This window comes from Cydia fagiglandana, chromosome 18 (assembly GCF_963556715.1).
Source record: "Cydia fagiglandana chromosome 18, ilCydFagi1.1, whole genome shotgun sequence".
NCBI classification, from domain to species: domain Eukaryota; kingdom Metazoa; phylum Arthropoda; class Insecta; order Lepidoptera; family Tortricidae; genus Cydia; species Cydia fagiglandana.
In genome coordinates, this window is record NC_085949.1 from 11,967,778 (window position 1) to 11,990,101 (window position 22,324).

The 22,324-nt window shown below is 37.2% G+C and overlaps 1 protein-coding gene across 1 annotated transcript in view; it reads left to right on the forward strand.

The window, feature by feature from the left end:
• LOC134673146 (zinc transporter ZIP1-like) overlaps nucleotides 1-19,016 on the forward strand; it is a 52,693-nt gene extending 33,677 nt beyond the window's left edge. The window contains exons 2-6 of the mRNA XM_063531089.1: nucleotides 13,600-13,730; nucleotides 13,992-14,105; nucleotides 15,265-15,452; nucleotides 15,958-16,292; nucleotides 16,913-19,016. Of these exons, the coding sequence (XP_063387159.1) occupies nucleotides 13,600-13,730; nucleotides 13,992-14,105; nucleotides 15,265-15,452; nucleotides 15,958-16,292; nucleotides 16,913-16,965 (821 nt within the window). The 3' untranslated portion in view covers nucleotides 16,966-19,016. The remainder of the gene's footprint in view (nucleotides 1-13,599; nucleotides 13,731-13,991; nucleotides 14,106-15,264; nucleotides 15,453-15,957; nucleotides 16,293-16,912) is intronic.
• The last annotated feature ends 3,308 nt before the right edge of the window (nucleotides 19,017-22,324 follow it).

Consider the following 22,324-nt stretch of genomic DNA (forward strand, 5'->3'; position numbering starts at 1 on the left):
TCTATTGTGTAATGTAAACAAATCTCATAGGACACTGACTATATTTAACTCTCTTAATGTCACACACATGTAATAACAACTGCATGATTTGAGTTTCTATGATGTGACTTCCTTAAATCGGTGCCCTGGGTCAGGGGTCATATAAGTAAATGTACATCTGTATAGGTATCTATCTCTCTGTGTTTGATGACAGCTCCCAAACGAATTCTTAGCTATATTTCAGGGGGTTGGGAGATTGTATTTTTTTTTATTAATATTTATTAGGTAGACAAATTTGACCAACTGAAAAATGAAATGAAACTTAAAAATGAGACCATCATTGAGATACTCTCTTTTAGCAGCGATCGCGTACGCACCTAAATAAAACCCGAGATGTAGCGGAGGCTGCGCGCAGGCATCTCGGCTCAAGGCCGCCTGGCGCAATGCACTCACGCGCACTCATTCTGCGCGCCGGCCCGCGGCCGCCGTCAGTCGGCCTGACACGCTAGGCCTTCAAATGTTTTAACCAAGTGACAATGGACATTTTATGTACTTGCTATGCTTTAAATTGAACAAAACAGAGTAATTAATCTTGGCTGTGGAGACTGCATTTATGGACAATAAAAAAACTGCTAATTTAAACAGGAGCGCATCAAAAATTGAGAACACTCCAGAAGGGTTAAGATGGCCGGCTCTTTATCATTTATCACCATAGCTGTCACGTTTTAACAAGTATGTAAGTGCGAAAGTGACGCATAACATGACGGGTGATAAAAACACGACCATGCTGATATCGCTGCAGGGCTACCTATCTGTGAAAAACTAGTAACACTTATTTTCTGTTACTAATTATGAAACAAGTATTGAATGAATAAACAATGATCAATATTAATATTTTGGAATCAACTCCGGTTATAAATTAGTACATACTTTAGTATTAATATACATATTTAAAAAAATATTACAAATTGTGGTTTCTCAAGGCACACAAAGCAAAATGTTGCAGAATGCTATTTGAGGACGAATTATTTATTAAAACATATTCAATTTATACCTCTTAATAATATGAGTTTATTAATTAATTTTTAGCATTTATCGCGACAATGAAGCAGACAAGATATATTTATATTTTCTAAATCTAAGCGAAATATATAGCTATAGCAATACCTACAACATGTACCAATACATACCTAGCAATATTTCAAACCAGGGGTCATCACACGTCCCAGAAATCCTGCAGTCACGTCTCATAAATCTCTCGATACTAATACATTTCATTCCTTGTCTCTTTGAAATAAGACTCAAAATCTGTGGAACCAGATCTCGAATTGCTCTTCCTCGCCGGAAGCCGAGTAGAAGTATAAATTATGGAGAAGTTTAGCTGTCTGCTCGCTAAAATAGATTTCGGAATGTTGGCAAAGGAATAACGTGATATTAAATATGAAATTATATTTCTGAGTATGGATGAGCTTATTTAATTCTTGCACGACTGAAGTCTGTTACATAATTTAAATTATTTTTTTATGAAATAAAGGAAAAATAGAACAAGCGAGATTGAAACTCGCAACTCTAAGACAACGGTCCACCCGGCCCTTTCCCCAGAGCTGTGACATCGAGTCTCGCCTGAATGTTATACATTTTTTTATTTAAAAAATTATAATTTCCTTTAGCAGACTCCCTTACAAGTACAAATGTGTCGCTTAACGTAAAACTCGGCTAAATCCGTTCGACCCTCTTAGGAAATATCTACCCTATTACCTTTTCTGAACACCAAAATCGCATAATCTGACAGATGGATTTACCTGAGTTTGAAGTTAAGCGACTCAAATGATTTAGCATCCATATCGTTCTAAGTGTTAAATCCGGGAGTAACAGTCGATTTAATATAATATTCATATCAACTTAGAAATCAAGTTTCCTTATAATAAATATAGCGTTCTTGGAAGTTCGAGCTGAGACAATGCCGTCGTGCCTATGCATATGAAGTGCTTGTTGCCTAGCCGGCTCAATGTGCGAGTGTGTGGTACCTAAACATAACAAAATGTTAGGCCTTTACTATGTCATAGTTCAAAAAATACATGTTTCGGCGAAGATTTTGAGAAAAAAATGTATTTCACCCAGTTATAACGCCTTGTAATAATTTAGTCATTATACTATTTTAAAATAATAATTAACTATAGTACCTATTGACCATTTTTAAAATTTAATTCAATGGCCTAGCGCGGGCGGCCTAGCCGACCTAGGAACTACCTACGTAGAATGGCTGAAATAGAGTGAAAACAATGGCGTCGCGTATTTTCAGTATACGAGTATTGTCGAGTATAAAAGCATAAATTTTACTTATAATTCGAAAACTACTATGTGGTTTTAACATTTTAAATCGAATATACTTAAGTAGATAAGTATGGCATGACTTCCAGTCTTTCATGATCATCAGATATTTACAACGCTTTACCAACATTTCTTAAAACAAAAAAATAAGACCGACCACAATTATAATAAAATCCAAAGTCAAGTAAAACAAGTCCTTCGCAACTTGCTATTATAAATAAATCAGTATATGTAATTACAAAGAAAAAACGTGAGTAACAAGACGGGTAACTTTAACAGGCTATTGTCAGCAAAAAAAACTATGGACGGATGTTGTTTAGCTACGGCACTGACATATCTAATGCCATTATCAAAGAGAATTTACTCTAGAGGTATACAGATATATTTATTATCATAATTATATAACAAACTTCCTAACACTAACAAGTGCCTAAAAAATAAATTAACTAAAACTAAACCTAACAAAAAAATAAAAATCCCTAAAACCTACCTTCTAAGCCTAGGCCCCTCGGCAAGGTGCCCATCGCGCAGGCAGCATTCCCGCGCTGTATAGCGATAGCAATTCTTTGCGCGAGAAAGCTGCCCGCGCGAGAGTCCCCTGTTGCCTCCCTTAACCGCTTACCTAGCTCCTTAAGGAGCCCACGCGCTCCTCTACCCCACGGTGAGGTATACATGTATTTTTGTCAAACTCAATTATAGTCAGACCGTAAAAAAGTCTGCAGCGATTTTGATAGCCCACGCAGTGCAAGTGTCATTTTAAACGTTAAACTTCTATGAAATTATCACGTATACAACTATACATAACACTTACACTGCGTGGGCTATCAAATCCGCTGCAGACTTTGTTTGGTGCGACTGTATGTAGTTATTACATTTACTGACATCTTTCGACACAAATGATTAACACTTTTAGAACGCCATTTGACGTTGAGCCTTACTTTTTCACTGATATGTGTTAAATTTGTTAAATGTCAAAAAGTAACGCCATCTACTTAAAGATACGCCAAAGGTATGGTGCCATCTTTTCGAGCGAATACCTTTTTCCTACTGACTACATAATTTACTTTGAAAGTAATCCTCTTTTTCAAATTCTCTTTGCCATTATTAAAGTCATTCTTAAGTGGTTACGGTTACGCCCACAAATTTTTTATGCATTTACTGGTTACTTTTATTTACCATAAAATAAGTCACTGAATACGAATATATACCGTAGATAAAGACAAACAGGTTTTTTCAACTGCCAACGATAAGCGTTTGTGAAACAGAAATATTACCTTTATGATTAACAACGATATATCATAAAGCGGTGATCTCATATAATACACCTTAGAGGATATAACCAACGGAGACGCCATGTCTAAAATTTTCGGTACAAAATAGTCTGCCGTTTTTTGCGGGGGAGGGGCACATCAAATGTATTGGTACGTCATGTCAGATAAACGTCAGTCCATACATATGGTTGATATGTGGTTGACCACTGGCCGCCTATTTTCGACAGAGGGGAACGCCTGTTAATGGCGGCTCCATTGTTAATTACTCCGAGTAATACACGCACGCTAACTTTAATCTATACCTACTCTAGTGGCTTTTTCATAAACGCGCTACTAGCCTCAATTAACTTTTAATCGTTAGTCTGTCATTATGACTTATGTAGAAAGAAAAGAATAACCAGAGATATATACCTATAACTCCGTATAAGATAAATAAAGTCTAAGAAAAAAACGTGCATCGGAAATCAAGAAAAAGTCATTCTCGAATAGATGGCGCACACACCTTTGGCCTATTCTCGGCTAGATGGCGTTGACGACACCGTTTGATATTTAACAATTTTAACACATATCAGTGAAAGAACATGGGTCAGTATGGAACAATAAAAATTATAAATCATTTATCCGTAAACATATTTTGATTAATTTATACATATTCAATTTTATTTTAAGTTTTAATCGTGTGTCGATAGATGGCAGTAAATGTACCGTGACTACAAAATTTACTTTGGCAATAGCCCTCTATACTATCTATTTTCTTTGGAATAACACATAAATAAACGAATTAGGGCTTGTAAAGTTTTACGAATAGGGGGTAGGTGTAAAAATCTGAATGGTAATCGTTGTTATTATTAGCGCCAAGTAAATATTTGAAACAATGCTTGAAAAAGTTATACAGCTGCTTTTTTCTAGGTATGTATATTTATAATTTATATGTACATATTTATAGGTACTTTCTCATAGTTACGTATTACCGATCGCATAAAAAGATGACAGGTATATGATATGAGGCAATAGGTAGTATTCATGATGAATGTAGAATTGTTCCAAATGATGGAAATAATCAGTTATATTTATTACATATATTTATGAGTCCCTTGTACCCTGTACTTACGTATGCTAATTTTTAACTAATTTATTTCTTTTAGAATTATCATGATTACGTATGTCCCCGTAGTGATACATAATGTCTATTGTTAATAATAGTGACAGGTGAAATGTATATTTTCTGATGTATTTAATAGGTACTTAATTACCTATTGGAATTATTTTTCATACAAAATGACGCATCGGTTCTGACGGCAGCAATTAGTAATGGGGTGAATTGTGTTATTTTATTTTTTTGTTTTTATTTTATTTAGAACACATACCGTTATATAGTTAAACCTACAAATGTCGACTTTCAAAGGTCTGATATGACACTATAAAATAATAATGCATTACCTTAATAAAGTTCTAATGGCGTTTCCATAACATTACTATTTAAGTTTTTCTAACAAGCCGTTGATAACGTAACTATTTATTTTTCTAACAATCGGTTGATAATCTTTTATTTGTCGGTGATTTTGATATGTCAGCCTGAAAAGTATTTTAAGCAGCGTTTCCTTTGCCTATTCAATCTTGCTATTACCGCTAGAGTTAGACCTAGAAAACTCTGCAACGATTTGTTATTTATACGACATAATTTCATAGTTTGACAGTTAAAATAACACTTGCACTGCGTATGCTACCAAAATCGTTGCAGACTTTTCTTGGTCTAACTCTACGCTATGACATAAAGTTGTATTCAAAATTACCTAATATAGTTAGGTAACCTAAACCCCTACACACTGAATACTAAATGTAAAATGAATCACATAAGTATAGGCAGATTATCTCACTACGAGTATCTCGGATGCAGCTTTTCACGGTGATTACGAGTGCAGTGGCCCAGTGGGTTTGCCCCAGGCCCAGGGCCGGCCCTGCCCGACCGGTTTGCAAGATGGTTTCCGTAACCTTTCCTTAAAGGTTGCACGAGCTGTAAAGTGTTTCCCGATTTTAAGAGCCATTGAAATAAGTGCCTCGTATTTTTGCTTATTTTATTATCTTCGTTCGACTTGGACTAAGTTTAAAATAAGGCGGGTAGAATAAAGTCACAGTCACTTCTGTTGTTTTTTTTTATTACTTGCCGTCACCGGCTACCCAAAAAGGGGTTCCATATATATATGTCGGTATAGTCTGTCTGTCTGTGAAGCTATTTCCGGCAGTAGGAAAAAGCGGCAAATTTAAAAAATGTAGGCGCGAAGGGTTAATGTCCCTAAGATCGCGAATTTTAAGCTTTTTCTACTGACAAAGTTGTTTGACAGACTATAGGTATTATTTATATTTATTAATGTGAACATTAAGGCTTTTATCCTAGCACATTTATTCAATTTTAACTAAAACAACCCGGATCCCATTCCATCCCAATTCATCGGATAAAATCAATTAATAAACTACTTTATTCAATTAGGCCTTACGTTAGTTATTCTGTGGCCTTAGCTCTCAAAACTAAGCCCAAATTCCGTACTAATCTCGTCCTAATTTACCAAATAAACTGAATTAATAAACTTTATCCAATCAAGCTCTCGACGCTCACTAAGTTGGTATTTATTTATTCCTCTATTCTACTTGTACTTGTAGCTTCGATAGTTGGCCCCGTTTCAAAAACAAACTCAAGCGAACATTTCCGAAATACATTTAAACAGGTGTTTTAACATCTAAGGTTGTTGTACTTCCAATTATGGCGTTCTTTGTTGACGTGAACCGTAAAGTTTCTTCAACAATAAATGCATGAAATTAATTATCATTACGCCAATAATAATGGTTGAACGTCATTGCTTGAACAATTGTTTAGATTCATGATAATTTATTACAAGAAAAAACAATCTACCGGTTAATAAAGTACGCGATAGAAAACCACGTGTTTTCTGTAATAATAATAAATAACGAATAAGACAAATGTTATTACACTGTAATTCCAACAACAGTAATTTAATTTCTCACAATGGGTAGGAAAGATAATTTTTCATAGCTTTCAATTTTGTTTGTCATAAGTATTACTTGCTATTACAAATAATTCTATTGTTTTGTTTTTATTAACTGACACCAGAGTGACGCATCTCTTACTCTTGAAGGAGGTACAAATTCAATTGTACAGCGACCGGCAAAATTGCATGGACAATTGGACACATTAAGAACGCGTCGAGCGTTTTTCGGTTGAAATACGTGAGTGCCCCGTTCTTAATATATTTAATATGTCTGTGTCTCACGGAAATTTTGTTATTAAAATTACATGGACACATTATGAAATCATTCATAAAATGTCCATACGCTTTTACAGCTGGATGTAGATTTTCTACCCTAAAAAGATACATTATTAAGCAGTCATCCCTTGTGCCAAAAAAGATTAAAGTAACTTAATTCTTACTGTAAAGCCACTTGCCGATTTTTAACGAATGACCCTATAAGTGGGTAGGCAGTAAGCACATAGATTGTGACCCATTTGGCCTGCGCACATTAGTTGGCTGCCAAACGCCGAGCTTGAAACGGGTCGTCACACTCGCTCTGTGCTCGTGTACCTACATTACAAGATTTATTTTGTTTCACGTTCATATACTAGCTGCTTTGTATTTTTTTTTTTCATTTTATTTATTTAATCTTTATTGCACATAAGGAAATACACTGTAGGTACAAAAGGCGAACTTAATCCCATAAGACATTCTCTACCGTCAACCTTTAGGCAAAGCAGATAAGTTGTAGGCGGTGCAAACACATGTGGCATAGACAATACAATTAGGAACCATTTTTCGCATTATAACGCTACGTCTTACGTAGGCGAACAACGCGCGAACGCGGCGCGGCGCGGCGCGGCGAAATCAATCCTTTGATGCCCATAGAAGTGTCCTACGTAAGCGATCTCGTTGCGAACGCGGTGCGGCGCGATTTGCACGCGAATGTCAGGCGGCGCGGCGCGGCGCGGCGCGGCGGCGGCCGCTTTCGCCGCGCCGCGCCGCGCCGCGTTCGCGCGTTGTTCGCCTACGTAAGACGTAGCGTAAAAGATTTCAAATTTCCTATTGAGCTTAAAAGCACTACGTAAATACATAACTTAAATGACAATACAATGGTTCCATCAAGCTGGTCTGATTATGAATATCGAAGGACTGAAAAAAAGGGTTCAACCCAATGTTTGTTCATTCACTTGGGGTCGGCGCAGCATGTCTTTCTCTTCCACACCTCTCTGTCGCCCGTCATTTCATCATTCACTTGCGTTCGTTTCATATCATCTCTCTTTGTTAAAAATAATAAGAGAATGAAAATGTAAATGCAATTAAGGCCAGTGTGTGTCTCCAATGTCCAATATGAAAAGCAATCTGAATATCCTTAACTGCTACTTGCGAGGTCGCCCGCCTTTCGCCTTTTTTCGTGTTACATATTTGACAAATTAGTTATTAACAGGTGTTTTAGTAATTTTGTTTTTTTTTTTCGAATTAAACACCAAGAAGTTAAAACATGCCTGCCAGCCCTATGGAACCCTACGCAAAGTAAATCTTCTATTATTAAAAGTATACCTTTCATTTTCGTGTTAGTGGTAATTAGTTAGGTGAGGTTAGTACTTACGTGGGTAACAACACAACTAGGTAGTCTTTATTATTATTATTTAAAAAGCAAAAAAAACATGTTTTGAATAACTCATAAGGTGGTGGTACTGATGCTCGACGCGATCCCAGTACATGTCATTTTGAAACAGGGTGACAGCAGGGTGTCATCTATTGGGCATTAGTATGTCGAGCACTAGTACCACCACCTTATTATTATACTTGGTCAAGCAAATCTTGTCAGCAGAAAAAGGCGCGATATTCAAATTTTCTATGGGACGATAACCCTTCGCACCTACAATTTTTAAATTTGCCGCCATTTTTTACTGACTACATTTGCTTGACCAACTGTAGTAGGTATATCTTTTTTGTCACGAACTTTAAACAAATTGCACACTAAAAATAAAGTTGTTAATTTTTAAACTGATTTGCTTTCCCTAATTTGTGGTAAGTGCGGTTTACTGTAGATTTAAGAGAAAACTCAGATGGTTGAACCACTTTACTAAGTCAATTATTTCACTTTAATTCATATAGTACCGTAAAACGGGGTGAGTAGGTTTCGCGGGGAGAGTTGGGTTATAAATGGGGAGAGAAGGTTTGAGAGGGGGGTGAGAAGGGATTTTAAGGCTACTGCTACAAAAATAATGTATTCCAATTTAAAATGGGGCTATATCCAACAATCTTCCGAAATCACCTTTGTATGAAAAAGCCTCTCACCAGTCTCACCCCAAATACGAGGCACGACGGGGTGAGGTGGGTTTTCCTCTTTATCGTCAAAGTTATGAAATGGAACTACCCAAAATAAAATACAAACTAAAATACAAACGTCCGAACCACCAAACACACCATTCAGTTTTCACATGTAAAAATAAAATTTTATCGAGGTTTGAATGTCAAATTTCACCCAACTCACCCCATTTTACGGTACCTATTAAATTAAAGCGTGATTAACATGCGGACTGTAAAGAATTATGAATATAATTATGTATAAGCTCTGAGAACTTTAATTACTTTTCTACTCTTATAAGGCATTAAAAATGCGCCAATGGGTACTTTTTTGGGTATCACTCAAAAAATTGGTGTTTTAACCCCCGACGCAAAAACGGGGCGATATAAGTTTGACCGTAGCTCTTAAACGGATGTACCGATATGAAAACAAGTTTTCTAGCGGTGGTTCTATCACATGTTTTATCAAAATCGGTTTATCCGTTTTTTGCGTAGAGGTTTTTTATTATTTTTTAATCAATTATACTCTATTACCTGAACCAACATAATCTAATTTATCCCTGACTAATAAGCAACGTAACAAGCCCAGTATGACTAAGATAAGCAACGTTAGAAAGCGGGTTTTCCTTAATGCTTTTCCTCTTCTTTCATATTTCCGACCTCATTAGACTTGCTGATGTGGTTACTATGTAATTGCAGATGCAATCTAATGTTAATACACTTTTATAGCACATGTGTTGCTAGTCTACCGCCCTAGGGCGGGATTAAGGACAATACGTGCCTATGACAAAAATTTAAAGGGCCATATGTACTGTGAAACGCTGTACAATACACGTGCGAAAAGGTAATTCGCAACACGTGTTGACTTAAAACACTCCCTTCGGGTTTCAATTTATCACCACTCGTTGCGAATTTCCTTATCGCGTATCGTAATGTCCTATTATCGCGAAAAATTAGTTTAGTTTAGAAACCCCTGTTATCTTCCATGAGGACTCTCAATTATTAATTTTGGTATGATTAACTGACAAAAAAATATGGTTGTCTGTAAAGTCGGTTTACGGACGATAATTTTGCGTGATAACGTCATAAGAAAACGTGTGCGTAACGTTACCATGGAGATCTGTCCACAACGCGACACTTTTTCGTGCATGCTACCGGTGTTCATCGATTTATAAGACGTTAAAATCACGTCAAATACTTTATCATGTTGTTCTTTCCGCATTCGCTTTATTTTATCATATATTATTTAGTTGTAATTTCAAAGGTACACTCTTGTGAAGTGGTATTAGATCATAGTTCACAGTACCTACTTGTCATTACATAAACAAAACACTCATATTTCTTACGATTACGTGTAGGTCCGGTACACAAGCATATTTATCACATGTCATATGTCACACTGCAAATACAGGGTAACTAATAATACGTGATCAGAAATACCAATACAACAAGCACGTTGAGGAAAACATAAAGATGATGTGAAACTTCTAACTACCAAAAATAAAATAATTATTAATTAAGTCAGCCAAAAACTATTTTTACATAAAAATAATTCCCTATCTACGGTGCACGATGTTTTAAATCAATCACCAATTCACCATTGAGTAAGAAACGCAAACTTGAATAAATAAATAATTCATTTATATTATAATAGGACAATATATATTACACCAGAGCCAGGAGGATGATTGGCGACAAGAAGCTAACGGCTAAGCTTCAGACTTTGGCCCATCGGCGGAAAGTCGCCAGCCTGTCGGTATTCTACAGGTTGCACTTCGGGGAGTGTGCCCAAGAGCTACACGAGCTCATTCCACCGTCCCCATTCTACCATCGGACTTTTAGACGCACGGCCGGTTTCCATCCTTACTTGGTAGATGGGTCAATTTTCAAATAGGCATTTTTTGCTGTCCCACGGCTAAAACTCGAAGTCCATAGGACTAAAAGACTGGGTATGTATATAAATTTTCATTCAGTGTATTATAAGCTTTAAAAATCATACACAACTGTACCTAAAATATTATTTGTTCCTGACAAAATCGCATTTGAAGTTCCAAAAACGGCGAAATTTGCCGTTTTTCGCGTGTCCCAGTGGAGGCATCGCGCAATAAAAAAAATCATAACTTTGGATGTAGGCAACGTACTATAAACAACTTTGTATTTCTATAAAGAGCATTTTCTAGAGAATTGATTTAATCATATTGATAAATTAATGCGTTATTTAATAAAACAAGGGAAGCCTTTTTATCGCTGTCCCGCGCGGCACCTATTTTGTTATGACTTAAATTTACCCCCTATAATCTTCTTTGTCTATTGAATAAAGGTTAGATTAAATTTACAACGCAATAGTGCGGTTAGTTGGGCATCGATTGACATCAAATGTAGACCCGGAAACAGTTTAATTTATTTAAAAACAGATAAAAATCTCTTTCGATATATTTTGGTACGACTACAATGACATTTGTATGGACGCTTAATACGTTGGTACATAGTTGGAATAAAAATGTTTATTTTATAATAATAGTTGCAAATATAGTGTTAAAATATATAGTAAAATAAATAAGTGAATCGGTTGTATTGTGTAGGAAATATCGCAAAAAAATATTATTGGCGACATGTCGCGACATTTGTATGGCGACATTTATACGGCTATTTTGACCGTATAAATGTCGATTGTGGCATACAAATGTCGACATAGTGCCATACAGATGTCGAGAAGGTGTTATACAAATGTCGTCAGGGTCTTATAAATGCAACAAAAATAATAAATAGTGGCATATACATGTTGATACTGCCATATAATGTCGAAAAAATGCCTTATACATGTCAAAAGCGCCTTACAAATGGCTAAATAGTGTCATACAAATGTCGATCTTTAAACGTCCATATCTAGCTAACTATAAAAAGTACAGAGGTGCCTCCTACAGTATATTTTTTGTTGTTAAGAACCCTTCCTAAAACGATGATTATAAATCAGATTTTTTAAAAATAAAAAATTGCCATACAAATGTCGAAAAAACACCCTCTTCAAAAATTGACCCAGATATTCCGCCAATTCGCACTAAGCGCTTTGCTTCTACTTTCCTTATGCGCACTGCCAAGGAATGGAATTCCTTGCCGGCGTCTATATTTCCGTGCTCTTATAACCCGGCAACCTTCAAATCAAGAGTGAACAGGCACCTTCTGGGCGAGCTCGCTCCATCGTAGGCCACGTCTACGCCTCGGCTAGTCTGTGGCCATGAGTAAACCCATGCATAATAATAAAAAAAAAAAAAAAAACAAATTGACTTACGGCTCGATTCGGAAAATGAATTAGATTTCTACTAGACTTCAACAAGTTACGATATGGATAATTTAAAGATATTAGGAAGGTAGATATGTCAAATTTGACGTTTCCGCGATTCTGGAGGTCCTCTTGAACGATTTCGACAAGTTATGACTTAGATATCCAAGTCACATCTAGTCGATATCTAATGTAGATCTAGTTGATCTCTAAATCGTCTCTATAGTTCGTTTTTTTTAGCATTAGAAAGAACTTCAAAGAAGGTAAGCGATCTTGGCATGTCTTTTAATTGAAAAACGCTTTTTAAAAATCAATAACTATTACTGATGAAAGCAGGAGAATATAAATGATCGTATTAGATTCATAATTGTTACGTATTTGTCGTAACTTATTTTTAAAATGTGTTTTTCAATTAAAAGACACATCAAGATTGTTTACCTAATTTCTAATGCTAAAAAAAACGAACTATAGATCTTGTGATTATCTCGAAATCCGAATAGGCCTGTTAGCCCCAGAGTAAGCTCAATAAGGCTTGTGATGTAGGTACTTTGTCGACGATATGTAGGTATATAGGAATCAGGAATAGGGTCATGAAAATAAAAGTAATTTGAACGGAAGGTGATTATGATAACGCGATTTTATATAAGTATTTTTCATTCATTACCTATGTAATTTTAAATAGTAACTATGTCTACCTGTCAACAGTCAGTCAGTGGCAGTGACTTCTAGTTTTTTTTTAATTTAACACTATTGATTTGAAATTGCCGCCATAAGGTGAATACTTCGCCACCCTGTATGGTTATGCGGCAACGTACAAACGTTTGCGTAACTTATCTTCTTGCTTGCAAATACTTGAAATACCTACTTGAGCTATTAACATTAGCTTACTTTTAATTGTTCTGCAATCATGTTGAAAGTTTTCAGACAGTAGCTTACTATACTCCTCGTGTCATTGCTTTCCCGGTTGCATGCTAAAGGGGGTCCGCTTGGTAACCCAATTTAAAGATTTACATAAGCACCTAATTTTACAAAACTGTCTTTTCACCTTCCTTGTCACCTTCAGATCCAAAGAGACAGTTCAAATCTTTTTTCACAATAGGTACAGGGGTGATTTTTGGTAGATCATAAAATATTGTTTATGCTCTAGTCCAGACTTACTAAAAACTTCGATACGCAGGCCGCACCTAGCCAGCGCCCCGTCCCGTCCCGTGGATAAGGAAGGAGGAACTCCAAAAACGACTTGCCTAAACATAGCGAGAGCCGTGGCCCGGATGCTTTTTGAGGCCATCCTCTGACTTAACCAATACAATATATCATCACCTCAAACAGCTATTAGTCAGGAACTGCAGTTTTCAGTTGAAGTAGTTAATAAAATTAAAGATTTTTCATTTTATTTCAGCGACCAACCAGATCAGCAGTTTCGAGTTCTCGCTGGCGCACCTGCTGATGTGCTGCGGTTTCTTCATCATGTACCTGGTGGAGGAGCTGGTGCATCTGTACATACATCGACGGGAGCGACGGAATGCTAAGGTAAACGAGGCTGTGCAGTTATGGTTATTTAAGATACAAGTGCAAAATTAGAAAATTTCCAACGAGTGGCGATAAATTAAAACACAACTAAAGGGAGTGTTTTAAATCGACACGAGTACCTAACTACGCACATAAACGTGTGAATGAATTATATTTTTGTTTCAAAAATATGCGGACATCTTCAACGCTTAGTAGCTACCGTTCTTGGTACCCTCCTCGTGGTATAAAATTTGTAGATTTATATTTATATTTTTCTTTCAGGCCATGCCGCTCGTCCGAAACTTAAGCGTGCGCAAGAGCCGATCCAGCCCGGACACAGCGGGGGAAAGTGTCACCAACTCCACTGCGGACCTCATCGAGCCAGAAAAAGCCAAGGTAAATAAATTATAAAATTACTTGCTTACCTACTTGGTTGGCCGAAAATGAGTCTTGGCCTCTAACACAAGAGCTCGCCACTTTGATCGGTCCAGAGCGGTATCCCGCTAGCTTTCGCCGACGCTGAGCTCACGGAGATCTGCCTCCACTCTATAGGTGAAGATCGGGCTGCCAAAAGGGCCTACTTGGATCGACCAAAAATGGACGCCGTCCTGTTCGTTAGGCTGGTTAGGTTAGGTGGATAGTTTATTTTTCAAGTACCTAGGCATATTATATTCTCGTATGAACGTCAAATAAAGCTACGCCGGCTCTCTACAACTCTGACCCGAGAAGATTTAAATCCCTCTTAAATTGTAGGATACTATACCTATACTCTGTAACTGTATGTATTTAAATCAATGTCAACAAACAATTTGTAAATTTTCGGGTAGTTTTAATATTTATTGGTTAACCAACCAAATTCAGAACCGCGGGATCTGTCAATGAACGACCTGACTTTAACCTACGTTATTTGATCGTGTAATGTTTTCATCTACCCTCAACAAGCTTAAGGAGCCATTTGAGGGTAGATTTTGTTTACTTTTATTTAAATACCTAAAGATACAGACAATCTCTAGAAAGGTAAAACATACAAATGTGTGGACAATTACAGCTTATCTTAATGGGTTCGTTAGTGGCTAAGAGTGTGATATCATACAATAATCGCTTCCTTAGAAACGGTGATAAACATTGCAACATATTATTGCGTAACGAAAATTACTTTCTATTGGGTAGAGGTACGTATGTTTAATTGTTATTGGACATCCGGTATCAAAGTCTAGTCCGAATCTTGTTAATTATTAGAAGATAATCCAGTCCTGACTAAATAGGATTGGCCGGTCGAAGTAGGTACAAATGGCTTTTCAGCCAAATCTCATAAAACAAAACTAGAGACACGTAAATCCTATGCTAGCACCACCTTTGCCAATTACCAACTTCATTCGATACTAATACTCAACTAGTTATTTACCTATATGTAATAATATATCTGAAACTATGGTAACGCAACTCCAGGGCAGTATTTATGCTAATTATGGTTCTGTTCTTAGGCATTATTTTCTGTGTCATAGGATTATAATTAAATGCAATTTTATCATAAAAAGAAATAATTAATTCCCAGAACGACGTGGAAGTGAACCACCACGGCCACTCGCATCACGCCCACACCCACAGCCATATGCCCGTGAACACTGGCGGCGATGACGTCACCGCAGCACTACGAGGGCTTCTCATTGTGCTCGCCCTTTCCATCCACGAACTCTTCGAAGGTCTGGCTGTTGGATTAGAATCAAGCGCTTCGAACGTGTGGTAAGTTTGTGACTTTGTGCGCCATCTTGTGACGAGTAGCGGAACTATAATATTGTATTATGTCTATGTTTATTAGAATGAGCTTTTGAATGTGCAATTTAGTTTATACGTAGTCAATAGATGGCGTGGATTTTGTTTTTATTAAATTGACTTTTATATTTATTGTATCAAGTTTGAACAAAAAATCAATCCGGTTTAATATCTTTATTCAATCAGGCATGACAGACAGTCGACAGTTTTTTTAGGATCCCGTGCCTAACGGGTAAAAACGGGACCCTATAACTCTCCACTCCATCCATCTGTCCGTCTGTTTGTCACCAGGCTGTATCTCATGAACCGTGATATTTTCACGGATGATGTTTTTCTGTTGCCGCTATATAAATACTAAAAAGTACGGAACCCTCGGTGGGCGAGTCCGACTCGCACTTGTCCGGTTTTTAACATTACCAATGTAACAAAATGGTTCGATCTACATCATATTCATAAACCTTACTTACCTTTCCAGGTACATGTTAGGAGCAATCTCAGCCCACAAACTGGTCATCGCCTTCTGCATCGGCGTAGAGCTAATCGCAACCCGCACCAAGACTTGGCTGGCCATTATCTACATCACAACCTTCGCCATCGTGTCGCCAATGGGCATCGGCATCGGCCTATTATTGGTCGGCGGGCAGGGAGCGACTGCCGCTGGTGTTTACTCCGTGGTCCTGCAAGGCCTGGCTTCGGGAACGCTGCTTTACGTCATATTCTTTGAGATTTGGAAGGGCGACAGATCGGGCGCGTTGCAATATATCTCTGCCCTTGTTGGATTCGCGCTGATGTTTGGACTACAGTTACTTAGTAAGTACCTACCTTTTTATAGTATATAGAATCTATAGTTTTTAGTTTTACCAGCCTAAATCTCCATAGAATAAGTACCTACATATACTTCGGCAAATCTGTTGAATAATTGTAGCCGCAGAGAATCGATTTTGCATACAAATTTTGAATAAGCTATCTACTAACATAGCTGGCTATTAACAATAATGAGTCATTATACCTAATGAATCTACCTGACTTACATGCATTCATCTACTGTGAATACAGCCAATACAGGGTGCAGTCTATATGGTTCAATCCATACACAATCACGAGATCTTGGTCCAATATGACCAATAAAGGCCCCTGTACACAATGGGCCAGCGTAGGCCAGTCGGAGCGACGCATTTATGCGTTAGAGGGAGAAGTGATATTGCTATCTCATTCTACCGCATGGCTGCGTCCCTTGGTAACTATTTATTAATCTGTGCCCTTGGACTGGCCGGCGCTGGCCCATTGTGTACAGGGGCCGTAAGTAGTGATTGAAAACTATCGATTTCATGTATCGATAATATACACATTTTGTTTAAAGTAGAAATAATTTAGGTAATTACACGTAAATTAACCATGTTTGTTACAATTCATTATTTTTCTTTTTACAGCACCTCATACTCACTCCCATGGCGGCGACGGTCATACTCACGACAGAAAGTGAAGATGAAGGGATTTAACTGCTACCAGGAATTGCCACGTTGAGTTTAAATGAAAATACTATCCCTAGTGGATAAAGTTATCTAGATGTCGTAATGTTGTATAACTCATCAATTCATCTAATACTTACCTACTTATTATAATATATTTCAAATGTTACCCATGTCGCTGGGGTGTCGTGAGCTGAATGTATTTTATGACTATATAGTTTGCTGTAGCAACGGTACGTTTAAGTTCTAAGATATCGATGCGACAAATTGTGCATATACAATATTATATTTGTGATCGACCTTAGTGCCATAACATTAAGGTCCTGGCCGCGTAGCCAAAATGCCAATCGCTTACGCTCCGTAGCGATCAAAACGCAACTGTCACTGTCGCGCTAATATGGAAGAGTGACAGAGAGACATAATGCTTTTCGTTGTCGAAGCGATAGCGATTGTAACCTCGGCTAGGCCGGCTGTACGCCTACAAAGTTTTGCGAAATAAGTTGCACCGATATCTTAGTTAAACCTTGTCATTTGTAGGCTGTAAATATGTAACCATCTTTTAAAATAGGAATTAAATGCCTGCTATAGTATATACTCGTTGTAAATAAAGGTTAACAAAGGAAAACATAAATATTGTTATGTGATAAAAAAATGTTTTAAACTGTAGCGCTGTTTTGTTCCGTGGTACGTCTTAATTAATATTAGATAGGCAATGAGTTTGTATTATTCAATAATTAATGTTATTATTTATAGTTATGATTTTAATACCGCTACGAGGAAAATTGGCTCAATATTTGAACAGTTTTTGATGCAGAGACGATGAACATAAATCTAGTCATCGATTTATTTTATATTTAAGTCCTGTATATTATGTTTTATATGTGTTATATAATCTATATATGATCAGATATATTGATCCACCTAATGCCCAGTTATTGTGTTGAACGATAGACGATTCTTGGAATTAATTGATACGTAGTAGACAGGTTTCATTTGAGCTAAACCGGGTCGGTGTTAGGTATTTATTTTAAATATGTTGACAACACTTTATTTGTAACCAACTATGATCAAGAGTAAGTAGTTACTCGAGATATTCATGCTAGATTGTACAAATATTATTTTGAAAAAATATGTTTTAATTGGTAACAAATGCGTGAGTGGTAAGAAACACAGTGATATCGTATGTATGTAATTGAAATTTACTAATTTAACTTTATTTTTACCTACTATAAAATTAAAACAAATACGGTTTTTGCCTTGTTAGTGTAGGTATCCGAATGTAACTTAGGAGCTTTTCCTACAATACGGAAGACGTAGTTATCGCTTTTAGTTCCTCCACCACGCTCTTTGCCAATAGTAATCATATTTGAAGTATTAACTAGACCTTCATTATTTTCTTTATGTGAAAAGCATTATCAGACTGTGATATTAAATTATTTGGGTAGCTCAAGATGAACTTAAATGACGATTTTAAAGATTTTTTTGCAATTCGACGTAAATATCGGTACAAAATAAAATGGACACAGTGAATAATACAAAAGCACTACAGATTTTGTGATGTTGTATTTAAAGTAATTTAGTTGTTTTGTTAATATAAAGTAATTTAAGAGAATCTAGGCAAGATTGCAATATCGCAAAAGTGGATTTACCTACACATTTTTAAGACTCCAATATAATATGAAATATTTTTATACACAAATACTATATTCACACATTAAGCCCGAACAATACTAAATAAATATTTTTTTACGATTTAAAAGTTATTTTATTATGACACAAATCTGTTATATTTCGTGTTTTGTGTGTTTCGTGTTTTGGAGATTGTGCTGTTTTGGCCCGAAGATAATCATATTGTATGTCTGAATGAAGATAGGCTACTAAGTTATTTCAGCAATCCTCCTGGTGTCTGGATATCAATTTCTGCTAGTTTACATTTAACTCGGTCAAACCGACAAAGAGTTGAAAGTTATTGTGGTCTTCGTGCTACGTGTAGGACGCAGGAGGTTAATGTGAAACATTTTTTTTTTATTGTCTTCTATTACTTAATTAAATCATTGTGAAAACATGTGTTTGTTTCATATTTATTACATTTTTTATTACAATGGAAATAACTTTATTTAAAGTACACAAAGTACTAGCAGTGGTAGTGTAGTAGTTTACAGTAGGTAAATTAAATGCATCTCGATAAATTAACACAAAGATTACAACATTTACAATTATTCGTAAAAAACCTGAATTCCCGAATGCGTGCTATTGCCTCATAATAAGCTGGATCTTCACACCTTGATTGTATTATATTATAATATTAGGTTCATTATAGATTTGAAGCAGTGGTTGAATAATATTATAACTGACTGTAAAGGAGTTTCACCCTTAACCACCCTGTTGGAATTCCCCACAGCCATACCCGACGATCGACAATATGGTAGGTAGGGGTAAGTAGCTTTTATATGTATTAATTCACATAAGACCCGTTTTATTATTGACCGAAGCGAAGCGAAGGTCTACGTTTTGACTCGGGCGTTTTGCTTTTGTATGTCCGGATGTTCTCCTCTAAAGGTCGCAATACTTAACCGATTCTCGTGAAATTTTGTAACCGAATTCTATGAACCGATAAAACTTTTTTGTCGAGATATTTTTTGAAAATTTTTCAAAATGGAAAAGTTGTGATAGCTCGCGCTTAAACAAATAGTTGTATCGGTATCATAAGAGTGTATTCTTTTTAAGACATGTTTACAGATTAAATGGCCAAAAATTCAGAAATTTTATTTCGCTGGTTTTGGAGGTATTAAGATATTTAGTTTTTACTTGAGCATGAGTAGCTAAATTTCGTCACCTCATGTAAGAACTATCATGGTGTATTTTGCAAACGTTCGTTTTTTTTGTTTGCACGGAAGGTCTGGGTTCGATCCCCTTGCTCGCGAGGTCTACAGCTCACAGAGCCACTAGCATAATGTGGTACCCTTAAAATGCATCACATTTTGTCAACCTTTACCTACCCAGTAGGTGCGTAGCTAGAGGAAATGGCACCTGGCAGGCACTAAATTTGCGCCACCCTAAACAAAAAGAACAAACGAAATGGTTGCCACTCTTACTTATTGAAATTAAGGTATCTAAGGTTATTTTATACTTCATACAGAAAATAGACATACAGATTAAGTACATAATTATATGTATTTCTTTAATAAAACGTCGGTGGCAAACAAGCACACGGTCTGCTTGATGGCGATCACCGAAGCTTATACTTCATCATCATCATTATTTCAGCCTATATACGTCCCACTGCTGAGCACAGGCCTCCTCTCATGCTCGAGAGGGCTTGGGCTATAGTCTCCACGTTAGCCCAATGCGGATTGGGGACTTCACATACACCTTTGAACTTCTTCGCAGATGTAAGCAGGTTTCCTCACGATGTTTTCCTTCACCGAAAAGCTAGTGGTAAATATCGAATGATATTTCGTACATTAGTTCCGAAAAACTCATTAGTACGAGCCAGGATTTGAACCCGCGACCTCCGGATTGAAAGTCAGACGTCATATCCACTCGGCCACCACTGCTTATACTTAACTGCCAATAATAAATAAAACTAAAAAAAGCCTTTTAGTTATTTCTTGCAGATAATTTACAAACAAAATTCATTATAATAGCAAAATAGTAGTTTTCTGATTGACCCAATGGTTGACTGGTAGAGAATACCTCAAGGCATTAAGTCCGCCATTTGTACATTTTGTTATCGTGCAATAAAGTTTAAATAAATAAGTAAAATAGGTACTTGAATAAACTTAGTATTAAGTATGACGTTTAAAATAACACTTGCACAGTGTGTGCTATGAAAATCGCTACAAAGTTATCTCTGACTCTAAGTACATAAATATAATAATTTGATATAATATCTCTGCCCTTCACAATACATGAAACCTAGAGCTATTTGAGTCACCGTGAAACCATTAAGGACTATTAACGGGAGTTACAGAAATATGTTAATAAACCTTATTTAACATTAAAAACTATATTATTATACATACATATTACAAGTTCTTTGTTCACTATTTAATTTACTAGAGTCTGTGCGGAAAGAGAAGAGTCGTGGCAGAAACGGGAACTAACATTTAAAATTTTATATGGCAATCAAACCTTGTGACACCTGTCTTGTAAAAAGTAAACAAACTTCTGTCATTGTATATTTTTATTAAAAAAACCGCAAGTCTTATGTATATAATATTTTCAAAACACGATAAAACCGTACATAAAACCACAAGGAAAATTATATTGAAAATTATAGCCTTGACCGGCTTCCACCGAGGGATGACCTTCGGGAACCGGCTCAGATAGAACAGCAGGTAAATATCTTAACTGATACCCTCGTAGACAGCTACCACAAGGCGTGCCCCTTAAAACCACCGGCAAAGACTGCCATAAAGGGTCACCAGTGGTGGGGCCCAGAACTGGAGAGACTCCGGGGGAAAACAAGAAGACTCTTCAACAGGGCCATGAACACAACGGCTGAGGTGGACTGGGAAAACTACTACGAAGCCAAGGCCAGGTACAAAAAGAGATTGCGGTACTGGAGATCCCTGTCATGGAGGAACTTCTGCAGCAGCATTGAAACACTTGACCACGCCAACCGGGTGAGGAAAACCTTAGCGCACAAGCCCACATCACAATTGGGCTCACTGCGTAAACCCGATGGCACATACACATCTAGCCCTGCAGAGACCCAACGCCTTCTCCTGGTAACTCACTTTCCAGGATGCGTAAGTCTCGCCGATGCAGATCAGCAGGACGAGGAATACAGTACAACGGACAACAACTGGCAAATGGCGCACAGAGTCGTCACGGCTGAGAAACTCAGGTGGGCCATAGACAGCTTCCATCCCTTCAAGGCGGCTGGTCCGGATGGGATCTTCCCCGCTCTCCTACAGTGGGGTCTAGGACTCATCCAGGAAACCCTGACCGACATCATGGCAGCCTGCCTAGCCTGGGGGTACGTGCCCAGGAGATGGAGAGATGTGAATGTGGTATTCATACCTAAACCAGGTAAGAACGACTACACAGCTGCCAAATCCTTTAGGCCCATCAGTCTCACATCATTCCTGCTGAAAACTTTGGAAAAACTGTGCGACAGGGACCTGAGGGACCGGGCGCTAAAGAACATACCGATGCACAACAACCAGCACGCGTACAGCTCAGGTAAATCTACGGAGTCGGCTCTTCACATGGTTGTAAGCCGCATTGAGAGAGCCATCCACGGCAAAGAAATGTGCCTCGGCACTTTCATTGACATAGAGGGCGCTTTTGACAAGACTCACTTTTCCAGTATAGGGAACGCCTTGGAAAGCCACGGCGCTGAACCTGGACTAATAAAGTGGATCA